The sequence below is a fragment of the Drosophila mojavensis genome, unplaced genomic scaffold (assembly GCF_018153725.1).
Source record: "Drosophila mojavensis isolate 15081-1352.22 unplaced genomic scaffold, ASM1815372v1 contig_16, whole genome shotgun sequence".
NCBI classification, from domain to species: domain Eukaryota; kingdom Metazoa; phylum Arthropoda; class Insecta; order Diptera; family Drosophilidae; genus Drosophila; species Drosophila mojavensis.
The window spans coordinates 7,988,399-8,006,510 of NW_025318693.1; the positions used below are offsets into that span (position 1 = coordinate 7,988,399).

General features: G+C 45.4%; 5 protein-coding genes across 5 annotated transcripts; 4 read left to right on the forward strand and 1 right to left on the reverse strand.

Moving 5' to 3' along the window:
* Positions 1–4,410: 4,410 nt before the first annotated feature.
* LOC6573062 (B9 domain-containing protein 1) lies at positions 4,411–5,457 on the forward strand. Its single transcript, XM_001999121.4, has 3 exons — positions 4,411–4,913; positions 4,971–5,222; positions 5,279–5,457. Exons 1-3 carry the CDS (start codon positions 4,532–4,534, stop codon positions 5,368–5,370), a joined length of 726 nt encoding a protein of 241 aa, XP_001999157.1. The 5' UTR covers positions 4,411–4,531; the 3' UTR covers positions 5,371–5,457.
* A 275-nt stretch (positions 5,458–5,732) lies between these two features.
* On the forward strand, positions 5,733–7,486 carry LOC6573061 (opsin Rh6). Its single transcript, XM_001999120.4, has 4 exons — positions 5,733–6,043; positions 6,119–6,653; positions 6,708–6,988; positions 7,046–7,486. The coding sequence occupies exons 1-4, from the start codon at positions 5,871–5,873 to the stop codon at positions 7,164–7,166; spliced, it is 1,110 nt and encodes a 369-aa protein (XP_001999156.1). The 5' UTR covers positions 5,733–5,870; the 3' UTR covers positions 7,167–7,486.
* On the reverse strand, positions 7,455–8,136 carry LOC6573060 (trissin). Its single transcript, XM_001999119.4, has 3 exons — positions 7,986–8,136; positions 7,833–7,926; positions 7,455–7,776 (listed from the first exon to the last, which is right to left on the reverse strand). Exons 1-3 carry the CDS (start codon positions 8,008–8,010, stop codon positions 7,596–7,598), a joined length of 300 nt encoding a protein of 99 aa, XP_001999155.2. The 5' UTR covers positions 8,011–8,136; the 3' UTR covers positions 7,455–7,595.
* Positions 8,137–8,701: 565 nt separating this feature from the next.
* On the forward strand, positions 8,702–15,885 carry LOC6573059 (activating signal cointegrator 1 complex subunit 3). The gene is made up of 6 exons (XM_001999118.4): positions 8,702–8,930; positions 9,001–10,673; positions 10,728–11,703; positions 11,763–12,171; positions 12,233–15,121; positions 15,185–15,885. Exons 1-6 carry the CDS (start codon positions 8,803–8,805, stop codon positions 15,644–15,646), a joined length of 6,537 nt encoding a protein of 2,178 aa, XP_001999154.1. The 5' UTR covers positions 8,702–8,802; the 3' UTR covers positions 15,647–15,885.
* A 271-nt stretch (positions 15,886–16,156) lies between these two features.
* Positions 16,157–18,060, forward strand: LOC6573058 (probable cytochrome P450 6d4). The gene is made up of 3 exons (XM_001999117.4): positions 16,157–16,908; positions 16,964–17,166; positions 17,219–18,060. The coding sequence occupies exons 1-3, from the start codon at positions 16,220–16,222 to the stop codon at positions 17,878–17,880; spliced, it is 1,554 nt and encodes a 517-aa protein (XP_001999153.1). The 5' UTR covers positions 16,157–16,219; the 3' UTR covers positions 17,881–18,060.
* The last annotated feature ends 52 nt before the right edge of the window (positions 18,061–18,112 follow it).

Sequence of the window (18,112 nt, forward strand, 5' to 3'; positions counted from 1 at the left end):
ATATGAATAAATTAACAATAAATAATAACTGATAGCCGAACATTTTGTACCGAAATAAATCCAATACTTTGATTTGTATTCCATTAAAGCTACATAGAATATATGGAATATATGTATATACATAATAATAAATTTCAAGAATCAACCTGTTACTTATAGGCTTTATTCATATTAAATATTTATTACAATAAATCTTTTTATATTTTAGTCGCCTTGTCAAACTACATAGAGTAGTCGATGGTGCCTGCCCAAGACAAGTAGCAGCGGCGCAGCTGTTAGTGATCAAACGCACTTGAGGCGAACGAAGCAAAGTTTCTTACGGAGAATGAACTGATGCTGCCCACAGTGGCGCGAGTCGTTGTCTCAGTGTAGTAGTGTGTGGTGCTGCCGCTCGTAGCTGGTCTTAGTAATTAACGCATTTAGACCATTTGGAGCGGCCAGCAGCACGCGCAGACATAAACTTGCTTTTTTTTTTAGCATTAGAATGGCAAACTCAGTGATGCTGGCTAAAGATGCTGTGCGCGAGCTATCTCAGAACTATCTGCAGATGCAATTTGACGGCACGCGCCGCTTGGGCGATCACCTAGTCCGCCTCGGGCCGTCTCAATCGGCTGCGTATGGCCAAATATAGACGTATTTGAAGATCCACATACACGCCGGCCTGTCAGACACTGCGACTGTTTACACACACATCCCCGAGCTCAGCAATAATCGCCAGCTCCTAGACATGCCGTGGTTGTGCCGGCGTGTGTGGTGCGTGCGTTGCTATGTTTATATTATTTGATGCGATTTTTGCTCGTTTTTGTGTATTTCTTTATATTTCTCTTTCATTTACTTTTGCTCGATTTTTTTGCCAGTTTGATTAAGAAATATTGATCCTGATTGAATGATGGAAAGCTTACGAAAACTTAAATGAACTGTCGAGGCGAGGCGAGACGAGAGGCAACAACTGCCAGCTGAAAGAGCTGTGAGGCCATTTAAACTATTTTTATATGAGCTCAGGTTTTGAAAGTTCGCTTGACAGCTGCTCAATCAAATCAAATATTTGGGCTAACTAAACACAAACCTTTTTGACATGCAGCGCCCCCTCGCCATGCGCCATACGAAGATGTAGCACAGTGATGTATAAATTCTCAAAATTCGCAAAAATCAAACTCAATTACGTGCGCTGTCAATCAATGGCAGGAATTGAACTCGGAATCGGCCCAAGACATGCGTAAGAGCATTTTAGTGCGCAAGTTGCGTGGCCGAGGCGATCTTTTTTTTCTTTTTTCTTTCTTTCTATTTTTGTTGTGTTTTGTTTTGTATTTTAAAGATACATTTTACTTAAGTGTATGGCATACATCATCCATTCAACTACGTCCACATATGTACATTTAAAGTTTTCATTGCACGCGTACGACGGCAGACAGACTATATAGAATCATTTCCAGATGGCGATGTGCGTTGACCCTGAGACGGAACGCCCACGCAATGGGCAAATATAAACTAATGTATGTATATATCTGTAGACTATATAGACATATATGTATATGACATATGTATATATGTGGACATGTATCTATTCCTATACAGAAAGAGTGAAAGCGTATGGAGAGCTAGACTATGATGGGCCATTGTACGGACAAATATCAAGATGGCAAAGACTTCAAATAGAACACTTGAGGAGTCGACTTGGCTATACAATATTATACAATGATATATGTATGTACATATCTTATCTGAATCCATTGATGGTTTAATTAGGCTCAATGAAACAGTTCTCCAAATTAAAGCTTATCCCACAAGTAACACAAGTTTCGCATTAAAATAATGTATTTCAACTATTTCATCGATGTGTGGCGCATGGCGTATATAAAAACAGCGAATTATGATGAGAAGTACCGCTGTCTCTCGTTAAATTTGAGTGCTTGCTGAAAAGTAGCATCATAAAAATTGAATTAAACAGAGAACAATGGAGAACTATTTCCTGCAGAGGCCTCAAGGTTGCAGTGCTTTGAACTGCCCGTCGACTAAAGAAAGATATTGGACAACTAATCGATGAATGATGCTGCATGGGCATACAAATATGATAGCTGCTGATCGCACGGCAACAATTTATAGCTCAAGAAGCACAGCAAAAGTCTTAAGAGCTTTATATTCGACTATGAAAATACAATTTAGCTAAAGGGAAGCACAGCAACCTGGGCTTGCAGCTTGGACATAAATGTACATATGTATATATATGTATATAGCCAATTCTCAACTTACAGCAAGTGTGTATGTGTGTGTGTTAATTGAAACATTGTGTTTTGATTTGTTCAATGAAAGTGAAGCGAGTGAGACATGCATATAAAATGTAAAACTCAAAGTTCTCATTAATTTCTTGGCTCATTGATTTCGCAAAACGAAATTGAATGCACACACATATGTATTTGCGTGCATATATGTGCATATATGAAAATAATGAATATGCATTAAATACCACAGCATATTAGAAATAAAAGAGCTAACCGAAATGCATAACAACAATTGGCATAATGCACAACTTGAGCTCCAAATTTCTTACATACTTAATTACATACATATATGTAAAAGATATATATTTGTATATACACATGCATATATATGTATATATGTCCATAAATATGTCGAGTCAGCAGCACGGGTTGGCAACTGCCATGGCAAAGCGGCTCTCCAATTGCAGACGAGCAGACCCGGCTGGGGCAGCAACTGATGTGAGCGGCTTATGGCTTATGGCTTATTGCTGATTGCTTAAGCCTAAGCTCTTGTTTATGGTATGGTCTTATTCCGTAGAATTGCATATGGTACTCGATCGGCAGACGTCACACACATACACCTCTCCACTTGCCACTTGCCACTTGGCTGGTGTCTTCATCGATCCTCGACTGTGATAGGCACAGCTGTTGGCTACAGCTGCAGCCTTCTTCGGCTTTTGAATTCCGCCTAAGGCAACCAAAGACAGCCAAGTTAACACCTTCAGTTGCCTTGAACTATCGACTTTAGCCATTTGACGCGCATTTTAATTACGTGCCGAGCTCTTCGTTTCTTGCATAATGCCAAAGGCGCGAGGGGATTTTCCAGTTGCAAGGGGCGCACTTTTTAGTTACGGTAGCTCAAGCAAATTGTCATAATGATTTATAAACATGCAGCCGCAAGCACAGAAGAACAAGTTGATAGACTAAAAGATATGCAGTAATTCGCCATCGACTAGTAGAAAACTTGAATAGCAAATTGCTTAAAAATGCAAATGCATACACCCCATCAGTTGACTTCTTAATGTAGGGTATTTTGTCAGTGACCATAGAGCTCAGCTTTATGCATAAGACTCGCTTAGCGATTGCTGTCGCCATTCATTATGAAATTTATATACATAGTTACCAATATATTCACATTTATCAAACACAATTGACCTTTGTCAGAACAGACCAGCAGAACAATGACGACGACTAGATACTGGGCCCGGGACCCCACATAGAAATTAATTATAGTCTTGTAAATTGTCATGAACAAAATTATTAATTGATCGCAGATAAACGACGTCTGGCGAAGCACAAGAACAACGGCATTTAATATCGGCTGAAATTAAATGACATTTACAATAACTATACTTACATACATACATATATTGTATACCAGACTTACAGCTGGCGCCATGCGGAAGTCATAGAAAAGACCCATGAGAAATCGCTGGGAATGCTGCTTCTTAAAAATGTAAATACTAAGCAGCACTAAATTAATTTAGTAAATTAATCAAAAACTTAAATATGCCATCACGTTTATGTTTATGTAATGCCCATCTATTAGTAGCAAGCTGAGACAGCTAAATAAATCTCAAAGCTAACTTAGCAACCAAACAGGTAAGAGAACTTTAGTCGCTAGAGCTGACTAGAAGATATCCAAAAATAAATGCTGTGGACGGTTTTTTTTTTTTTTCAAATATATTTTTTCTGCTATTTTTATATGAATTAAAGAATATATCAAAGAAATAGAAAACTTTAAAGTGTTGTACACTTAGGATTATTTATTTTTGAAATTTGAAAAAAAAACTAAACTCAATATAATAAAATTATATTTATCAATTCACGTTTCATTAAAAATAAACAGAAAAACAAATAAAATACCTAAGACATATAAAAATATATGAAATGATGAAGTAAATGTCATTTTTGCTAGTTGTAAGATCGATTAAAAAATATGAAACAATAATAAAAAACAAAGTTTATAATTAAATAAATAAAATATAAGTTTCGTAAGTATTTGCTATGTCGATATTAAATTGTTAATATTTCTATAATATTTATACAATAAATAAAAAATACATTCATGAGTGCATATTGCTTAATTTGCTTTTTATCGACATTGAAAGTATGCAACACTTTCTGATCAACTGAAAACAGTAGGAGTCAAGGGATATTCCTGTGCGACACTTTTCAACACTGAACAATGACAGCCAGTCGGTAGATTGTAAAACTTTCAGCTATATGCAAACCAGTTTGAGCTCAACGCACCCCCTGAACAGTCGCAAGCAATGTACGAGGACGAGGAAACGGGTAACCAGGGCAACGAGGACGACAAAGACACCAACAAAGTGTCGCCCAAGCAAAAACAAAAGAAAAGCAAGCGTTCAACAAATGCCCAAACGCCAAATGAATTGGGTGCCAAATCGACAGCCAGCTTTTTCACTTTGTTCATAACGGGCCAGATAGTGTCGGCGACATTTCCGCTGGGTCCCGACAAGGATTACATATTCTGTCGCTATGAGCTGGTCGCTGGGCCGGACTGGCAGCTGGTGTCGGGTCCGCAGTATGGAATCACCCAGATGTCGACTAATAAAACTGGGCACTTTAATGACAAAATTGTCTTCAATATGCCCATCGAAGTCACCTACAAGAGCACCAGTCCGTTCGGCTGTAAGTACCTGGGCAGCCTGGGCAGATGCAGTTGCTCTAATCAGAATCTCTTTGCAGGGCCTCAGATCCTGGTCAGCGTCTTTGGACAGAATCAAACTGGAAACGAAAGTTTGGTGGGCTATGCCCACGTCTATATGCCCATCTTCGGAGGCCAACAGCAGCTCGACGAGCACATCTCAAGCCTAAATCAAGCGCCAATCCTAAGGCCCAAGTGTCCCAATATGCTGGGCGATATAACCAGTTGGCTGTTGCGACGCCAGCCGGAGCTGAAGAATCCCAAGATACTGCTAGACAGTGCGCAGTCCAAGGGTAAGCAAATCTCGCTATAGCAATATAACTAGTATTAACTTATTCTATATGCTCAGGACTATCAATGGAGTCGTATGGCACTCTGGAGTTTCAGCTGCATGCGGTAATGAGAGGAGCTCGCAAGCTGGGCTATAATTGGCACGCTTAAAGCCAGATAATGGAGGTGTATATTTCCATATAAATAGATATAAGTATTTGTGTGTGTGTGTGTGTGAATAAAAGGTGAGGCAAGAGAGCATTTGTCCTAATCTAATTGGTCGATTGGGGTGGGTAGGTTTGGTTTGCCTTAAACTTGACCATGACTTGGGCGACTTGGACTGGGAAATGACGCGTTTGTCGCTAATCCGACACAACAAATTTACCGCAATTGGGAAGACGAATTTAAAATTGAGCGACTTTGGATTGGCCAAGTGACGGATAATTGGATTAGCTAGCAATTAGTCTAAGACTGGCTAGACTCAAGCGTTTTTCAAGACCCTGGCCACATATAAAGGCAGTCCCATGAGCCGGCCCAGTGCAGTCGCGTCCAGTCCGGCGCCAAGAGAAATCTTGATAGTTATTGCAACTGCTATGGACAGACATCCGTAACAACCTAAGTACAAACAAAGTTCGACCACCGACAAGTTTTAGAATTGGACAAGCTGAGCCATGATAAGTCTGAATAACCCCACTTATGCGCATCTGCGAGATGGCGGCAATCTGAGCCTGGCGGAGAGTGTGCCAGCTGAAATCATGCACATGGTGGATCCCTACTGGTATCAGTGGCCACCAATGGAGCCCATGTGGTTTGGCATCATTGGATTCGTCATCGCGGTGCTGGGGTAAGATACAAAGACACAACCTCTACAAGTTTGCCCATGCTTGAATATTTCAAATAATTTTGCCCAACCTCTAAGCGTGATGTCACTGGCGGGCAACTTTATTGTGATGTATGTCTTTACGTCATCCAAGTCGCTGCGAACGCCATCCAATATGTTTGTGGTAAATCTGGCCTTCTCCGATTTCATGATGATGTTCACCATGTTCCCACCCGTCGTCCTCAATGGCTTCTACGGCACCTGGATCATGGGCCCCTTCCTGTGCGAGCTCTACGGCCTGTTCGGCTCCCTCTTTGGCTGTGTATCTATCTGGTCCATGACACTGATTGCCTACGATCGTTACTGTGTGATTGTGAAGGGCATGGCCCGCAAGCCACTGACGGTCACGGCAGCTGTGCTTCGCCTGCTTGTCGTCTGGACCATCTGTTGCACATGGGCTCTGCTTCCGATGTTCGGCTGGAATCGATATGTGCCCGAGGGCAATATGACGGCCTGTGGCACAGATTACTTTGCCAAAGATTGGTGGAACCGCTCTTACATCATTGTCTACTCGATGTGGGTCTACCTTACCCCCCTGACGACCATCATCTTCTCCTACTATCACATCCTGAAAGTAAGCCAGAGTGATTTCTTTGACTGCGAGTGAATGCTTATCCCCATTTCCCAGGCAGTGGCTGCCCACGAGAAGGCAATGCGCGAGCAGGCCAAGAAGATGAATGTCGCCTCTCTGCGCAACACCGAGGCAGAGAAGAGCAAGGCAATCGAAATCAAGTTGGCCAAGGTGGCGTTGACTACAATTTCGCTGTGGTTCTTCGCCTGGACGCCCTATACAATCATCAATTATTCGGGCATCTTTCAATCGATGCATCTGTCGCCGCTTGCCACAATTTGTGGCTCAGTGTTCGCGAAAGCGAACGCGGTGTGCAACCCCATTGTTTATGGCTTGAGGTAAGGCCAAAGAATATTAATTGACTTTTAATCACATACTTTGCCTTTTTTTGACAGCCATCCCAAGTACAAACAAGTGCTCCGGGAGAAGATGCCTTGCTTGGCCTGTGGCAAGGATGAATTCTCCTCGGACTCGAGAACACAAGCCACCGCAGAGATTAGCGAATCTCAAGCTTAGACTAAATAAACGACGACTGCAGCAGACGAAGAGGCTTACGAAGTAGATGGTGACCTGTGATGCTTAGACACAGGAACTAACAGCTTTACGAAATTTGGCCACATTCTTGCTGATATGTGGAACAGAATCTAGCTTACCATATAAACGCAAAAAATTAAAAAAAAAAGTTAGCATTCAAAAATGTAAAAAAAAAAATGGATCAAGAAATGGAAAAAACAAATAATTAAACTGCAATTGATACAAAATCAAAGAACATGATTTTTCCTCAAGGATGAAACTGTAATTGTCTGAACTGCTTTATAAAGCACTTGCCCCAAAGAGTTTTACGCCTTTTTATTGAAAAATTAACACTTCAATCATTTCCATCGTAGTCCTAATTGCCGTCATTGTTTCGTCGTCGTTGGGTCGGGTCGGAATATACGTTTTCGATCAGCCGTAGTAGGTGCTCATGTCCAGGTCAATGAGAGTGCCATTGTGGCGGCGTTCGCGCAGCTCCTGTGTGAAGAGTGCGCGTCCTTGCAACAATATAAAGTCTATGAGTCGTTTATTGGAGCTGAGACGCAGTGCATCGGGATCGGTACGTTTACGTAGATAGTTGAAGCAGCAGGTTCTGTTGAAAACTGAATATGATTAGAGCAATTGGAGAGTGGACACGGTATAGCTTACCGAAAATGTTTGGTGCCACACGCATTGGAGCACTCCTTGCCACAGGAGTCACATTGTATGGCATTCGAGCAAGCAAGACACATTAAGCATATGCCTATAAGGGTAGATATCCATATAGTCATCATTGTTGTATAGATATCACTGCCTACTCACATAGCAATATGATCTGGAAATGCATCTCGGTGCAGCTCGTCTGAATCTTGGTAACAAAGTGCAGCTCACCAAACTGCGAAACTCATAGGAAGTCTTGTGAGGGTCTCACTCGAGTCATGCAACAGCAGCAGCAACTGAAAGGACTGAGCTCTTAGTGAATCTCTTTTTATACACTTTCACAAGCTCACACACACACAAACACACTCACAACTACCGCAGCAGTTAAATTCAAAGTGGTCATTCAAGCATGCTGCGGACCAGTAACCAAAGCAATACATCCAAGTGTAAGGATGGACATGTGATGCATAATAAATTATCTTTGCACAGACAACCCCAAACGCACAATTGCAGCTTGCGCAACAAGTTTATGTAGCATACTTTTGAGGCTGACTATGCGATTGTGTGTGTGGGCGCGCAAGTGTGTGTGGGTATGTCTGGGTTTACCGCAATCAAAACAGTTTGTAACAGATTACAAAAGTTTTGAATAAACCTGCTGGCAGACATGCAACGCATATAAATTATAATAAAAAATACCCAACTAAGATTAAACCACTTTCTTTACATCCTATTTTTTTCATTGTAAAAAAGAAATTTATATTTATGATAGAAGTGTTTTCAGTTTATTTGAATTTCCCACCATAAATGTCTGATTTTTTACGATATTTAAGGTACGATATTAGCAACGAAACCGACTAGGTGGCAACGCTATAGCGCGAAAGCGCAACAGCTGTGCAACAACAGCTGGTACCGCAACCAAACCAATTTTAATTTGTAAAAATCTTGCTTTTTTGGTAAATTAAATAAAATCTAGTTAAACATGTGGGAACCGCCTCGACTGAGTTCTGCGCTACGAGCCAAAACGGAACTCGAATCGAGGAAGCATTGCTACAACAGTCTGAAAGAACTTCTTATTCAAAATGTAGTGTCCACGACGACACCCAACGAGTAAGAAGATACAGTTGCTTCAACTGATGAAATACATACATACATAAAATTAATAAATTAATTTTTAAAGGAAAACTGAACAGACGATAGCAAAACATCTGTCACAGTTGCCGGCGAACAAACAGCCAGAAGCCAAAGCTCAGCTGCAAAAGCTACGGAATTTAGTGCAAGAATGCATGGGATACGAGGAGCAGCCACAAGTAGTGGAGCATGCAGCACTGTATCTGTTCTGGCTGCTGCTGGATGAGCGCGTGATGCTGGTGGCCACCAACAATCGACTGCACACCATGTTTGGCAACACGTTCGATCGGAAACGAACGCAGATACACAACTGTGTGCTTGCTGTGAGGGATGCATTGGAGGAGGATGAGCTGCTTGCTCTAAAGCGCTGGAGGCAATCGCAAAAATCGACGGAGCAGCGCCCACTTTGGGGCGAAGATATATGCGTAAAATACGCACCATCCAAGTGGCAGGATGCCAGCATGCTGACGGACTTGTCGCCTGATGCACTGCTCAAAAATCAAGTGGTTAACGAGTTTACCATGAAATTGAAGACAAATTACGACTCGATGCCAACTGTTACCCATAGCACAGACAACTATAAACTAAGCCCGGAGTTGGAAACACTTCTGGCCATAGCCGAGAAAATTGACGATGAGCTGCTCTTAGATCGGGTTGGCGACATACTCGGATCGAAGCGCAGCAACGAAGATCTGCAGAACGAGCTAATGGAACTCCTAGGCTTTGAGCACTTCGAACTGGTTGGACAGCTGCTCCAAGAGCGCATCAAGATCGCACAACAACTGGAGCAATATGCAACAAGATCACGTCGCATCAAGCAAGTGAAGCAAAAGCGGCAGCTGGCATCGGCCAGCTCTGAGAAGCGTCCGACGGTGGCCAGCGCAGTTGTGGTTCAGTCGGAACAGGAGAAGCTGCTGGGCAAGCAGCAGCGTCGCGAAGAGAAGAAGCTGCAGCGCATCATGCGCAACGTTAAAGACAGTAATGAAGATCGCGACGAAGAAGGTGCCGCTGTTGCTATATCTGCGCAGCAGTTGCGAATGCAGCATCAGCGTAAGCTGCTCGAGGCAGCGCAGCGCGAACCACTGCTGCTCAACACCAAGGCTGTTAAAGCCGAGCAATCAATCTACACGGCACCTATAAACTATCCCTATGTCTTCGACAGCCAACGGGAAGCCAAGCAACATGCCGGCTTCATAGGCGGCGGTCGCATTGCGTTGCCCGACAATGCTCAACGAATCGACAATAAACAATGGGAGGAGGTCAAGATACCAGCCAGCGAGCCACCGCCACTTACAGTGGGCAATAGGCGCGTTCAGATATCTGAGCTGGACGACATTGGCCAGATGGCATTTGCCAACTGCAAGGAGCTGAATCGCATACAATCCGTCGTTTATCCTGTGGCCTATCACAGCAATGAGAATATGCTGGTTTGTGCGCCAACTGGAGCTGGTAAGACGAATGTGGCTATGTTGGCTATTGTGCACACCATTCGCTGCCATTTGGAGCAGGGTATCATCAATCGGGATCAATTCAAAATTGTCTACATTGCGCCCATGAAAGCGCTGGCCGCTGAAATGGTAGAGAACTTTTCCAAGCGCCTGAAATCAATGCAAATCAGCGTGCGGGAGCTGACGGGCGACATGCAGCTGACCAAAGCAGAGATGACGGCCACGCAGATACTGGTCACCACGCCCGAAAAGTGGGATGTTGTGACCAGAAAGGGTAAGTCAATAAATTGGCTCAAATCTATTTATTTCGATTAATGAACAATTGCAGGCAGTGGTGACGTGGCGCTCGTCAGTCTTGTCCAGTTGCTCATTATTGACGAAGTGCATCTCTTGCACGGTGAGCGTGGTCCCGTAGTGGAGGCTATAGTGGCGCGCACACTGCGTCTGGTAGAGTCCTCGCAGTCCATGATACGCATCGTGGGCTTATCGGCAACGCTTCCCAACTACATCGATGTGGCCCACTTTCTCCGCGTCAATCCCATGAAGGGTCTATTCTACTTCGACTCGCGCTTCCGACCTGTGCCCTTGGACACTAACTTCGTCGGCATTAAATCGGTTAAGCCTCTGCAGCAAATTGCTGACATGGATCAGTGCTGCTATCAGAAATGCCTAGAAATGGTCCAGCAAGGTCACCAGGTGATGGTATTCGTCCACGCACGTAATGCTACTGTGCGAACAGCGAATGTTTTGCGAGAGCTGGCGCAGCAGAACAATACCAGCGCCCTGTTCTTGCCAGCTGACAATAATGCCCATGGCCTGGCCTGCCGCTCCATACAGAAGAGCAGGAATAAACAGCTGGTTGAGCTGTTCTCCTGCGGCCTGGCCATGCATCACGCCGGCATGCTGCGCGCGGATCGCCAAATGGTGGAGAAATACTTTGTGGAGGGTCACATCTCAGTGCTTGTGTGTACGGCTACCCTTGCCTGGGGAGTCAATCTGCCTGCTCATGCAGTCATAATACGCGGCACGGATATCTACGATGCGAAGCATGGCAGCTTCGTTGACCTGGGCATACTAGACGTGCTGCAGATCTTCGGACGCGCAGGCCGACCACAGTTCGATAAAAGCGGTGTTGGCACTATTATCACCAGCTACGACAAGCTCAATCATTATCTTTCTCTGCTGACCAATCAATTCCCCATCGAATCCAACTTTGTGCAGTGTTTGGCTGATAATCTGAATGCCGAAATTTGTCTGGGCACCATTTCCAATGTGGAGGAGGCCATCGAGTGGCTTAGCTACACGTGAGTGACCATCTAGAGTACTCATATTGACTTGTTTAAGTATCTATCCTCTTTTTTAGCTACCTCTTTGTGCGCATGCGCATCAACCCACATGTCTATGGCATTGAGTACTCGGAGCTGCAGAAGGATCCAACGCTGGAAGCGCGCCGGCGTGCTTTGATTATGTCCGCATCAATGAGTCTGGATAAGGCCAAGATGATGCGTTTCAATCAGCGCACCATGGACATGAACATAACTGACCTAGGACGTACTGCCTCGCATTTCTATATCAAATACGACACGGTGGAAACGTTCAATGAACTCATGAAGCCTTACATGACCGAATCAGAGCTCCTAGCCATGATGTCCCAGGCGCAGGAGTTTCAACAACTCAAAGTGCGTGACGACGAGCTTGAGGAACTGGACGAGCTACGCGAATACTACTGCAAATTAAAGGTCTTCGGAGGCAGCGAGAATGTTTGCGGGAAGGTATATACCAAATTAGTTGTATGCCTGTCCAAATGATTTAATTTATTCGTACTCATTTCAGGTGAACATCTTAATCCAAACATATCTGTCCAACGGCTATGTCAAGTCATTCTCGTTGAGCTCCGACATGTCCTACATAACCCAAAATGTTGGCAGAATTGCGCGAGCCCTGTTTTCCATTGTGCTGAGGCAGAACAATGCTACCTTGACGGGTCGCATGCTGCTGCTCTGCAAGATGTTTGAGCGTAGGCAATGGGACTTTGATAGCCATTTGCGTCAGTTTCCGACCATCAATGCGGAAACCATTGACAAGCTGGAACGACGTGGTCTAAGTGTTTACCGGCTGAGGGAAATGGAGCAACGTGAGCTGAAAGAATGGCTGCGCAGCGACCGGTATGCGGAGCAGGTCATACGCGCGGCACGGGAACTGCCTATCCTGGAAGTCGAGGCCACATTGCAGCCAATCACCCGCACCGTGTTACGCATCTCTATAAAAATCTGGCCGGATTTCACGTGGAACGATCGCGTGCATGGAAAGACGAGTCAAAGCTTTTGGCTGTGGATCGAGGACCCGGAGTCCAACTACATATACCATTCGGAGCTGTTCCAAATGAGTCGCAAGTGCGTGTTTAGCGGTCAGTCACAACAGCTCGTTATGACTATTCCATTGAAGGAGCCCCTGCCACCCCAGTACTATATACGCGTCACCAGTGACACCTGGCTGGGCAGCACCACCTGTGTGCCACTGTTCTTCCAGCACCTGGTGCTGCCGGAGCACCATCCGCCACTGACGGAGCTGCTACCGTTGCGTCCACTACCAGTAACCTGTCTGCAGAATGAGGTCTACGAATCGCTGTACAAATTCAGCCACTTCAATCCCATACAAACGCAAATCTTTCACTGCCTGTACCACACGGACAACAATGTCTTGCTGGGCGCACCCACGGGCAGTGGCAAAACGATTGTCGCGGAAATCGCCATTTTCCGCGCACTAAACCTGCAACCCAAGTCCAAAGTGGTGTATATAGCGCCGCTAAAGGCGCTCGTTAAGGAACGCATCGCAGACTGGCAGCAGCGCTTCGAGCGCTCGCCACTGGGTCTTAAAGTCGTGGAGCTGACAGGTGATGTCACACCAGACATTCAAGCTATTCGCGAATCGCAGCTGATTGTCACCACGCCGGAGAAATGGGACGGCATCAGTCGATCCTGGCAGACTCGCGAGTATGTGCAGCATGTCTCGCTGATTGTGATCGATGAAATCCATCTCCTGGGTGAAGATCGTGGCCCAGTTATTGAGGTTATTGTTTCCCGCACAAATTTCATCAGCTCGCACACGGGTCACTCCATACGCATTGTGGGCTTGTCAACGGCGCTAGCGAATGCTCAGGACTTGGCCAACTGGCTGGGCATTAAACGCATGGGCCTGTACAATTTCAAGCCATCAGTGCGGCCGGTACCGCTGCAGGTGCACATCAATGGCTTCCCTGGCAAGCACTATTGTCCGCGCATGGCGACAATGAACCGACCAACTTTCCAGGCCATACGCACATACTCTCCGTGCGAGCCAACCATTGTATTCGTGTCCTCGCGCCGACAGACTCGCTTAACGGCGTTGGATTTGATCACCTTTGTAGCTGGCGATGAGAACCCTAAACAGTTTCTGCACATCGCCGAGGATGAAATGGAGCTAATCCTTCAGAATATTCGCGATCAGAACTTGAAGTTCTGCCTGGCGTTTGGCATTGGGCTTCATCATGCTGGCCTGCAGGAGTCGGATCGCAAATGTGTGGAGGAACTGTTTCTGAATCGTAAGATACAAGTCCTGGTGGCCACCGCCACGTTGGCTTGGGGCGTCAATCTGCCTGCTCATCTGGTGGTTATCAAGGGCACCGAATACTTTGACGGCAAGGTAAAGAAATATGTCGATATGCCCATTACGGATGTGCTGCAAATGATGGGACGCGCTGGACGGCCCCAGTTCGACAACGAGGGCGTGGCCGTTGTCCTGGTGCATGATGAGAAAAAGAACTTCTACAAGAAATTCCTCTACGATCCGTTCCCGGTCGAGTCCAGTCTGCTGGCCGTGCTGCCTGAGCATGTCAACGCTGAAATTGTAGCCGGAACAGTGCAGACCAAGCAGGCGGCTCTGGACTATCTAACATGGACATACTTCTTCCGACGACTGCTACGTAATCCATCGTACTATCAGCTGGAGGGCGTCGAGCCGGAGAACGTTAATGCCTTCATGTCCAGCCTGGTGGAGCGGGTCGTCTACGAATTGGCGAATGCTGCCTGCGTCGTCGAACGGGATGGGCAACTAGTGCCCACGTTTCTGGGTCGCATCAGCTCCTATTATTATCTGTCGTACCGCACAATGAAGCATTTCCTAGATGATCTAGAGCCGGGCATGGACACCAAGCAGGTTCTCTTGGCCATTTCAGATTCCTATGAGTTTGATCAGCAGCCTGTGCGCCACAACGAGGACAAACATAACGAAGAATTGGCCGAGGTGCTTCGCTTCCGACCTCCATCTGCCAGTTGGGATTCGCCCTATACGAAAACATTCCTGCTGCTGCAAGCTCACTTCTCCCGCCAGCCGCTGCCCAATTCGGACTATCTGACGGACACGAAGTCGGCACTGGACAATGCGACGCGTGTCATGCAAGCAATGGTAGACTACACTGCGGAGCGTGGCTGGCTATCGACAAGTCTGGTTGTGCAGCAATTGATGCAGTGCGTCATTCAGGCACGCTGGTTCGACGCCTGCGAGTTCCTCACGCTGCCCGGTGTCACCGAAGCCAACGTGGATGTGTTTCTCAATATTCAGCACGATAATTACGAATACCTAACGTTACCCGTACTCAAAGAAATCTGCAGAAATGATTACGAAGTGCTGGCACAGCCTCTGCGTGATGCGTTCGAGGAACATGAGATTGAGCAGATGTACAAGGTATAGTTAAAATATTTCAGGACAATCCGATGATTTTTTAAAAATTTGTCCATTCTTTTACAGGTCATTCAAGGTTTGCCAGAAATCTCACTGCAAATCTCTGTAGAGGGCCGCTACATGGAAGAGGAGTACGCCAAACGACCCGTATCAATTAGCGAAGATTCAGTCGACTGGGTGCCACTACATGCCAACGAAGACTATGTACTATGCGTCGATCTGCAACGCCTGAACGTCACTGCCGGTCAGCGTAGAGCTGGCGGCCAGGGATACTCAATACACAGTCCAAAGTATCCAAAGCCAAAGAATGAGGCTTGGTTCCTAACGCTTGGCTCACAAGCCAACGATGAACTGCTGGCCATGAAGCGTTTAACATTGCGCGGCATTCGCTCCGCCAATCGAATCTCCTTCCAGGCAACTCCACGTCGCGGCCGTCTGCTGCTCACATTATATCTGATGTCCGATTGCCTGATCGGCTTCGATCAGCAATACGATCTGCATTTTGAAATTATAGATGCTAAGGCCTAAGCGCACACGATAGCCAAACGTCGTAACTCGTTCCTTAACTGAGGGCTCATTAGATCATATTTATGGACTAAGTAGTTATACCAGCTGTGCTGTTTGTATTATATACATATATATATACATACATACATATATACTATTGTAGTTAAACTTACATACATATTTGACATATTTTTAAAGCCATTATGTTAAATGTCCATGTAAACTATCGTATTAAAGAGAGCAAACTGGATAAAATGAAATAGTTCAATATATTTTTTACTATGAGCCAAGCGGATTATGTTACGGATCGAACCGACTATCCGTACACCTGTCTTACAGGCGAGCTATCAGTTAACATAACCTACCGTAATTCAAAATGTCTATAGATTCGTACCGGCTGATAGGGTTAAGTAAGTTAAGTTTTTTTTAAGCTCCGAATACTTATCGCGCTCTCTGCGTCGCCTTCCGACTGCTCTGAAATATTACACTAATGTTATGAAATGTAAGAATTGTATAAATAGCGCATGTACTGAAGCGATAGCAGTCAAACGGGTTTTATACTTCGTCGTGTCGAGTTGTACATTGAACACTGGAATGCTATATTTATTTTTGTTTGCCCTAACGCTTCTAAACTTGGGCTGGTATTACCTGAAGCACCATTATCTATACTGGGAGCGGCACGGCTTTCCGTATGATGAAAATATCAGTATTCCATTCGGTTGCCTCGGCAGCGTCTGGAGAAGGGAGAAGGCCATGGGCATGGCCCTGTACGATGTCTACAGAAATAGCAAGGAGCGTTTTCTGGGCACTTTCCTGCTCTTTCGGCCAGCTATTTTAGTACGCGATGCTGAACTGGCTCGTCGCATTTTGACTCAAGACTTTGCGAGCTTCCACGACCGGGGCGTCTATGTGGACGAGAAGCATAATCCGCTGTCTGCGTCCATTTTTGCGCTGCGTGGCCAAAGGTGGCGCTCCATGCGTCACATGCTGTCGCCTTGCTTCACCTCCGGCAAGCTGAAGGCCATGTACAGCACCTCCGAAGACATTGGCAACAAAATGGTGGCGCACTTGCAGAAAGAGCTGCCCGAAAATGGTGCCAAGGAGGTGGACTTGAAGCAGGTGATGCAGATCTATGCTGTTGACATTATCGCCTCAGTCATATTCGGGCTGGAGGTGAACAGCTATGATCAGCCGGATAACAAATTCAGAAAAGTGGTTACCGTTGCACGACGCAATTCGCGCTTCAATGCGTTGTTTGGCATGATGTTATTCCTGGTGCCCCCGTAAGCTGCTGCTGAATTCAAATCGAGCCGTAGACTAACGCAAGACTCGTTTCAGTATCCTAAAGTTTCTGTTTCGCATTGGCTTAAAGAATCCCGTGGGAATGGCCATGTTGGCCATTGTCAAGGACACCATCGAATATCGAGAACAGAACGGCATTGTGCGCAAGGACCTACTGCAACTGCTCATGCAGTTGAGGAACAAGGGCAGCATTGAGGAAGACGACAGCAAAAGCTGGAACATTCAAACCTCTGAGGATGGTGAGCATGGCAGGAATTTGATCTCGTTACTTTATTCACCTCTCGATTCCAGGTCACTTAAAGGGCATATCACTGGAGGCCATTACCGCCCAAGCCTTCATTTTCTACATAGCTGGACAGGAGACGACAGCCTCAACGGCAGCCTTTACAATCTTTGAGGTGGCTCAGTATCCGGAGCACTTGGAGCGCCTGCAAGCCGAAGTGGATGAGACACTGAAACAGAATGGTGGCAATATCAGCTACGATGTGCTAAGCAAGATGGAATTTCTTGAGTTATGTGTGCTGGAAACAATGCGCAAGTATCCCGGGTTGCCAATGCTTAATCGTGAGTGTACTCAGGACTACAAGGTGCCGGACAGCAATCATATAATTAAGAAGGGCACTCCAGTGGTCATCTCACTGCATGGCATCCATCACGATGCCGAATATTTCCCAGATCCAGAAAAATACGATCCCAATCGATTTGCCGATGAGAGCAAAAACTATAATCCCATAGCCTATATGCCCTTCGGTGAGGGTCCGCGCATTTGCATTGCCCAGCGCATGGGACGCGTAAATGTCAAACTGGCCATCGTCAAGATCCTACAGCACTTCGATATCGAGGTGATGAGTCGACGAGAGCTGGAATTCGAAAACGCTGGCATTGGACTGCTTCCCAAGGATGGCGTCAGAGTGCGGCTCTCCAAAAAGAAAACCAATTCAACAGAATTGTGAAACTCAAAAGGCCACATACATGTACATACATTTTCTGTCCATTATGATATGATATGGAGTTCATAACAAATTGATAGCAAGTAAATCTTATCGGCCCCACCAAATAATTTGCGTGCTTATTGTATGAATAGAGTCAACACGATTTTAATAAATGCTTGCAATGGAATTTTATATCTCTAACCAAGCGCATATTCGAGTACTTCATATGTATACATATATATGTATATACATA

Bases quoted from the DNA above. Each gene is read 5' to 3' on its own strand.
- LOC6573059 (XM_001999118.4), top strand. From the start codon at position 8,803: ATGTGGGAACCGCCTCGACTGAGTTCTGCGCTACGAGCCAAAACGGAA. The intron at 10,674-10,727 runs GTAAGTCAATAA...GAACAATTGCAG, and splicing joins GGATGTTGTGACCAGAAAGG to GCAGTGGTGACGTGGCGCTC. The intron at 11,704-11,762 runs GTGAGTGACCAT...CCTCTTTTTTAG, and splicing joins ATCGAGTGGCTTAGCTACAC to CTACCTCTTTGTGCGCATGC.
- LOC6573061 (XM_001999120.4), top strand. From the start codon at position 5,871: ATGATAAGTCTGAATAACCCCACTTATGCGCATCTGCGAGATGGCGGC. The intron at 6,044-6,118 runs GTAAGATACAAA...CCAACCTCTAAG, and splicing joins TTCGTCATCGCGGTGCTGGG to CGTGATGTCACTGGCGGGCA. The intron at 6,989-7,045 runs GTAAGGCCAAAG...TTTTTTTGACAG, and splicing joins CCCATTGTTTATGGCTTGAG to CCATCCCAAGTACAAACAAG.
- LOC6573060 (XM_001999119.4), bottom strand. From the start codon at position 8,010: ATGCATTTCCAGATCATATTGCTAT. The intron at 7,927-7,985 runs GTGAGTAGGCAG...CTACCCTTATAG, and splicing joins TTTCCAGATCATATTGCTAT to GCATATGCTTAATGTGTCTT. The intron at 7,777-7,832 runs GTAAGCTATACC...AGTTTTCAACAG, and splicing joins TGTGGCACCAAACATTTTCG to AACCTGCTGCTTCAACTATC.
- LOC6573062 (XM_001999121.4), top strand. From the start codon at position 4,532: ATGTACGAGGACGAGGAAACGGGTAACCAGGGCAACGAGGACGACAAA. The intron at 4,914-4,970 runs GTAAGTACCTGG...ATCTCTTTGCAG, and splicing joins GAGCACCAGTCCGTTCGGCT to GGCCTCAGATCCTGGTCAGC. The intron at 5,223-5,278 runs GTAAGCAAATCT...CTATATGCTCAG, and splicing joins AGACAGTGCGCAGTCCAAGG to GACTATCAATGGAGTCGTAT.
- LOC6573058 (XM_001999117.4), top strand. From the start codon at position 16,220: ATGCTATATTTATTTTTGTTTGCCCTAACGCTTCTAAACTTGGGCTGG. The intron at 16,909-16,963 runs GTAAGCTGCTGC...GACTCGTTTCAG, and splicing joins ATGTTATTCCTGGTGCCCCC to TATCCTAAAGTTTCTGTTTC. The intron at 17,167-17,218 runs GTGAGCATGGCA...TCTCGATTCCAG, and splicing joins CATTCAAACCTCTGAGGATG to GTCACTTAAAGGGCATATCA.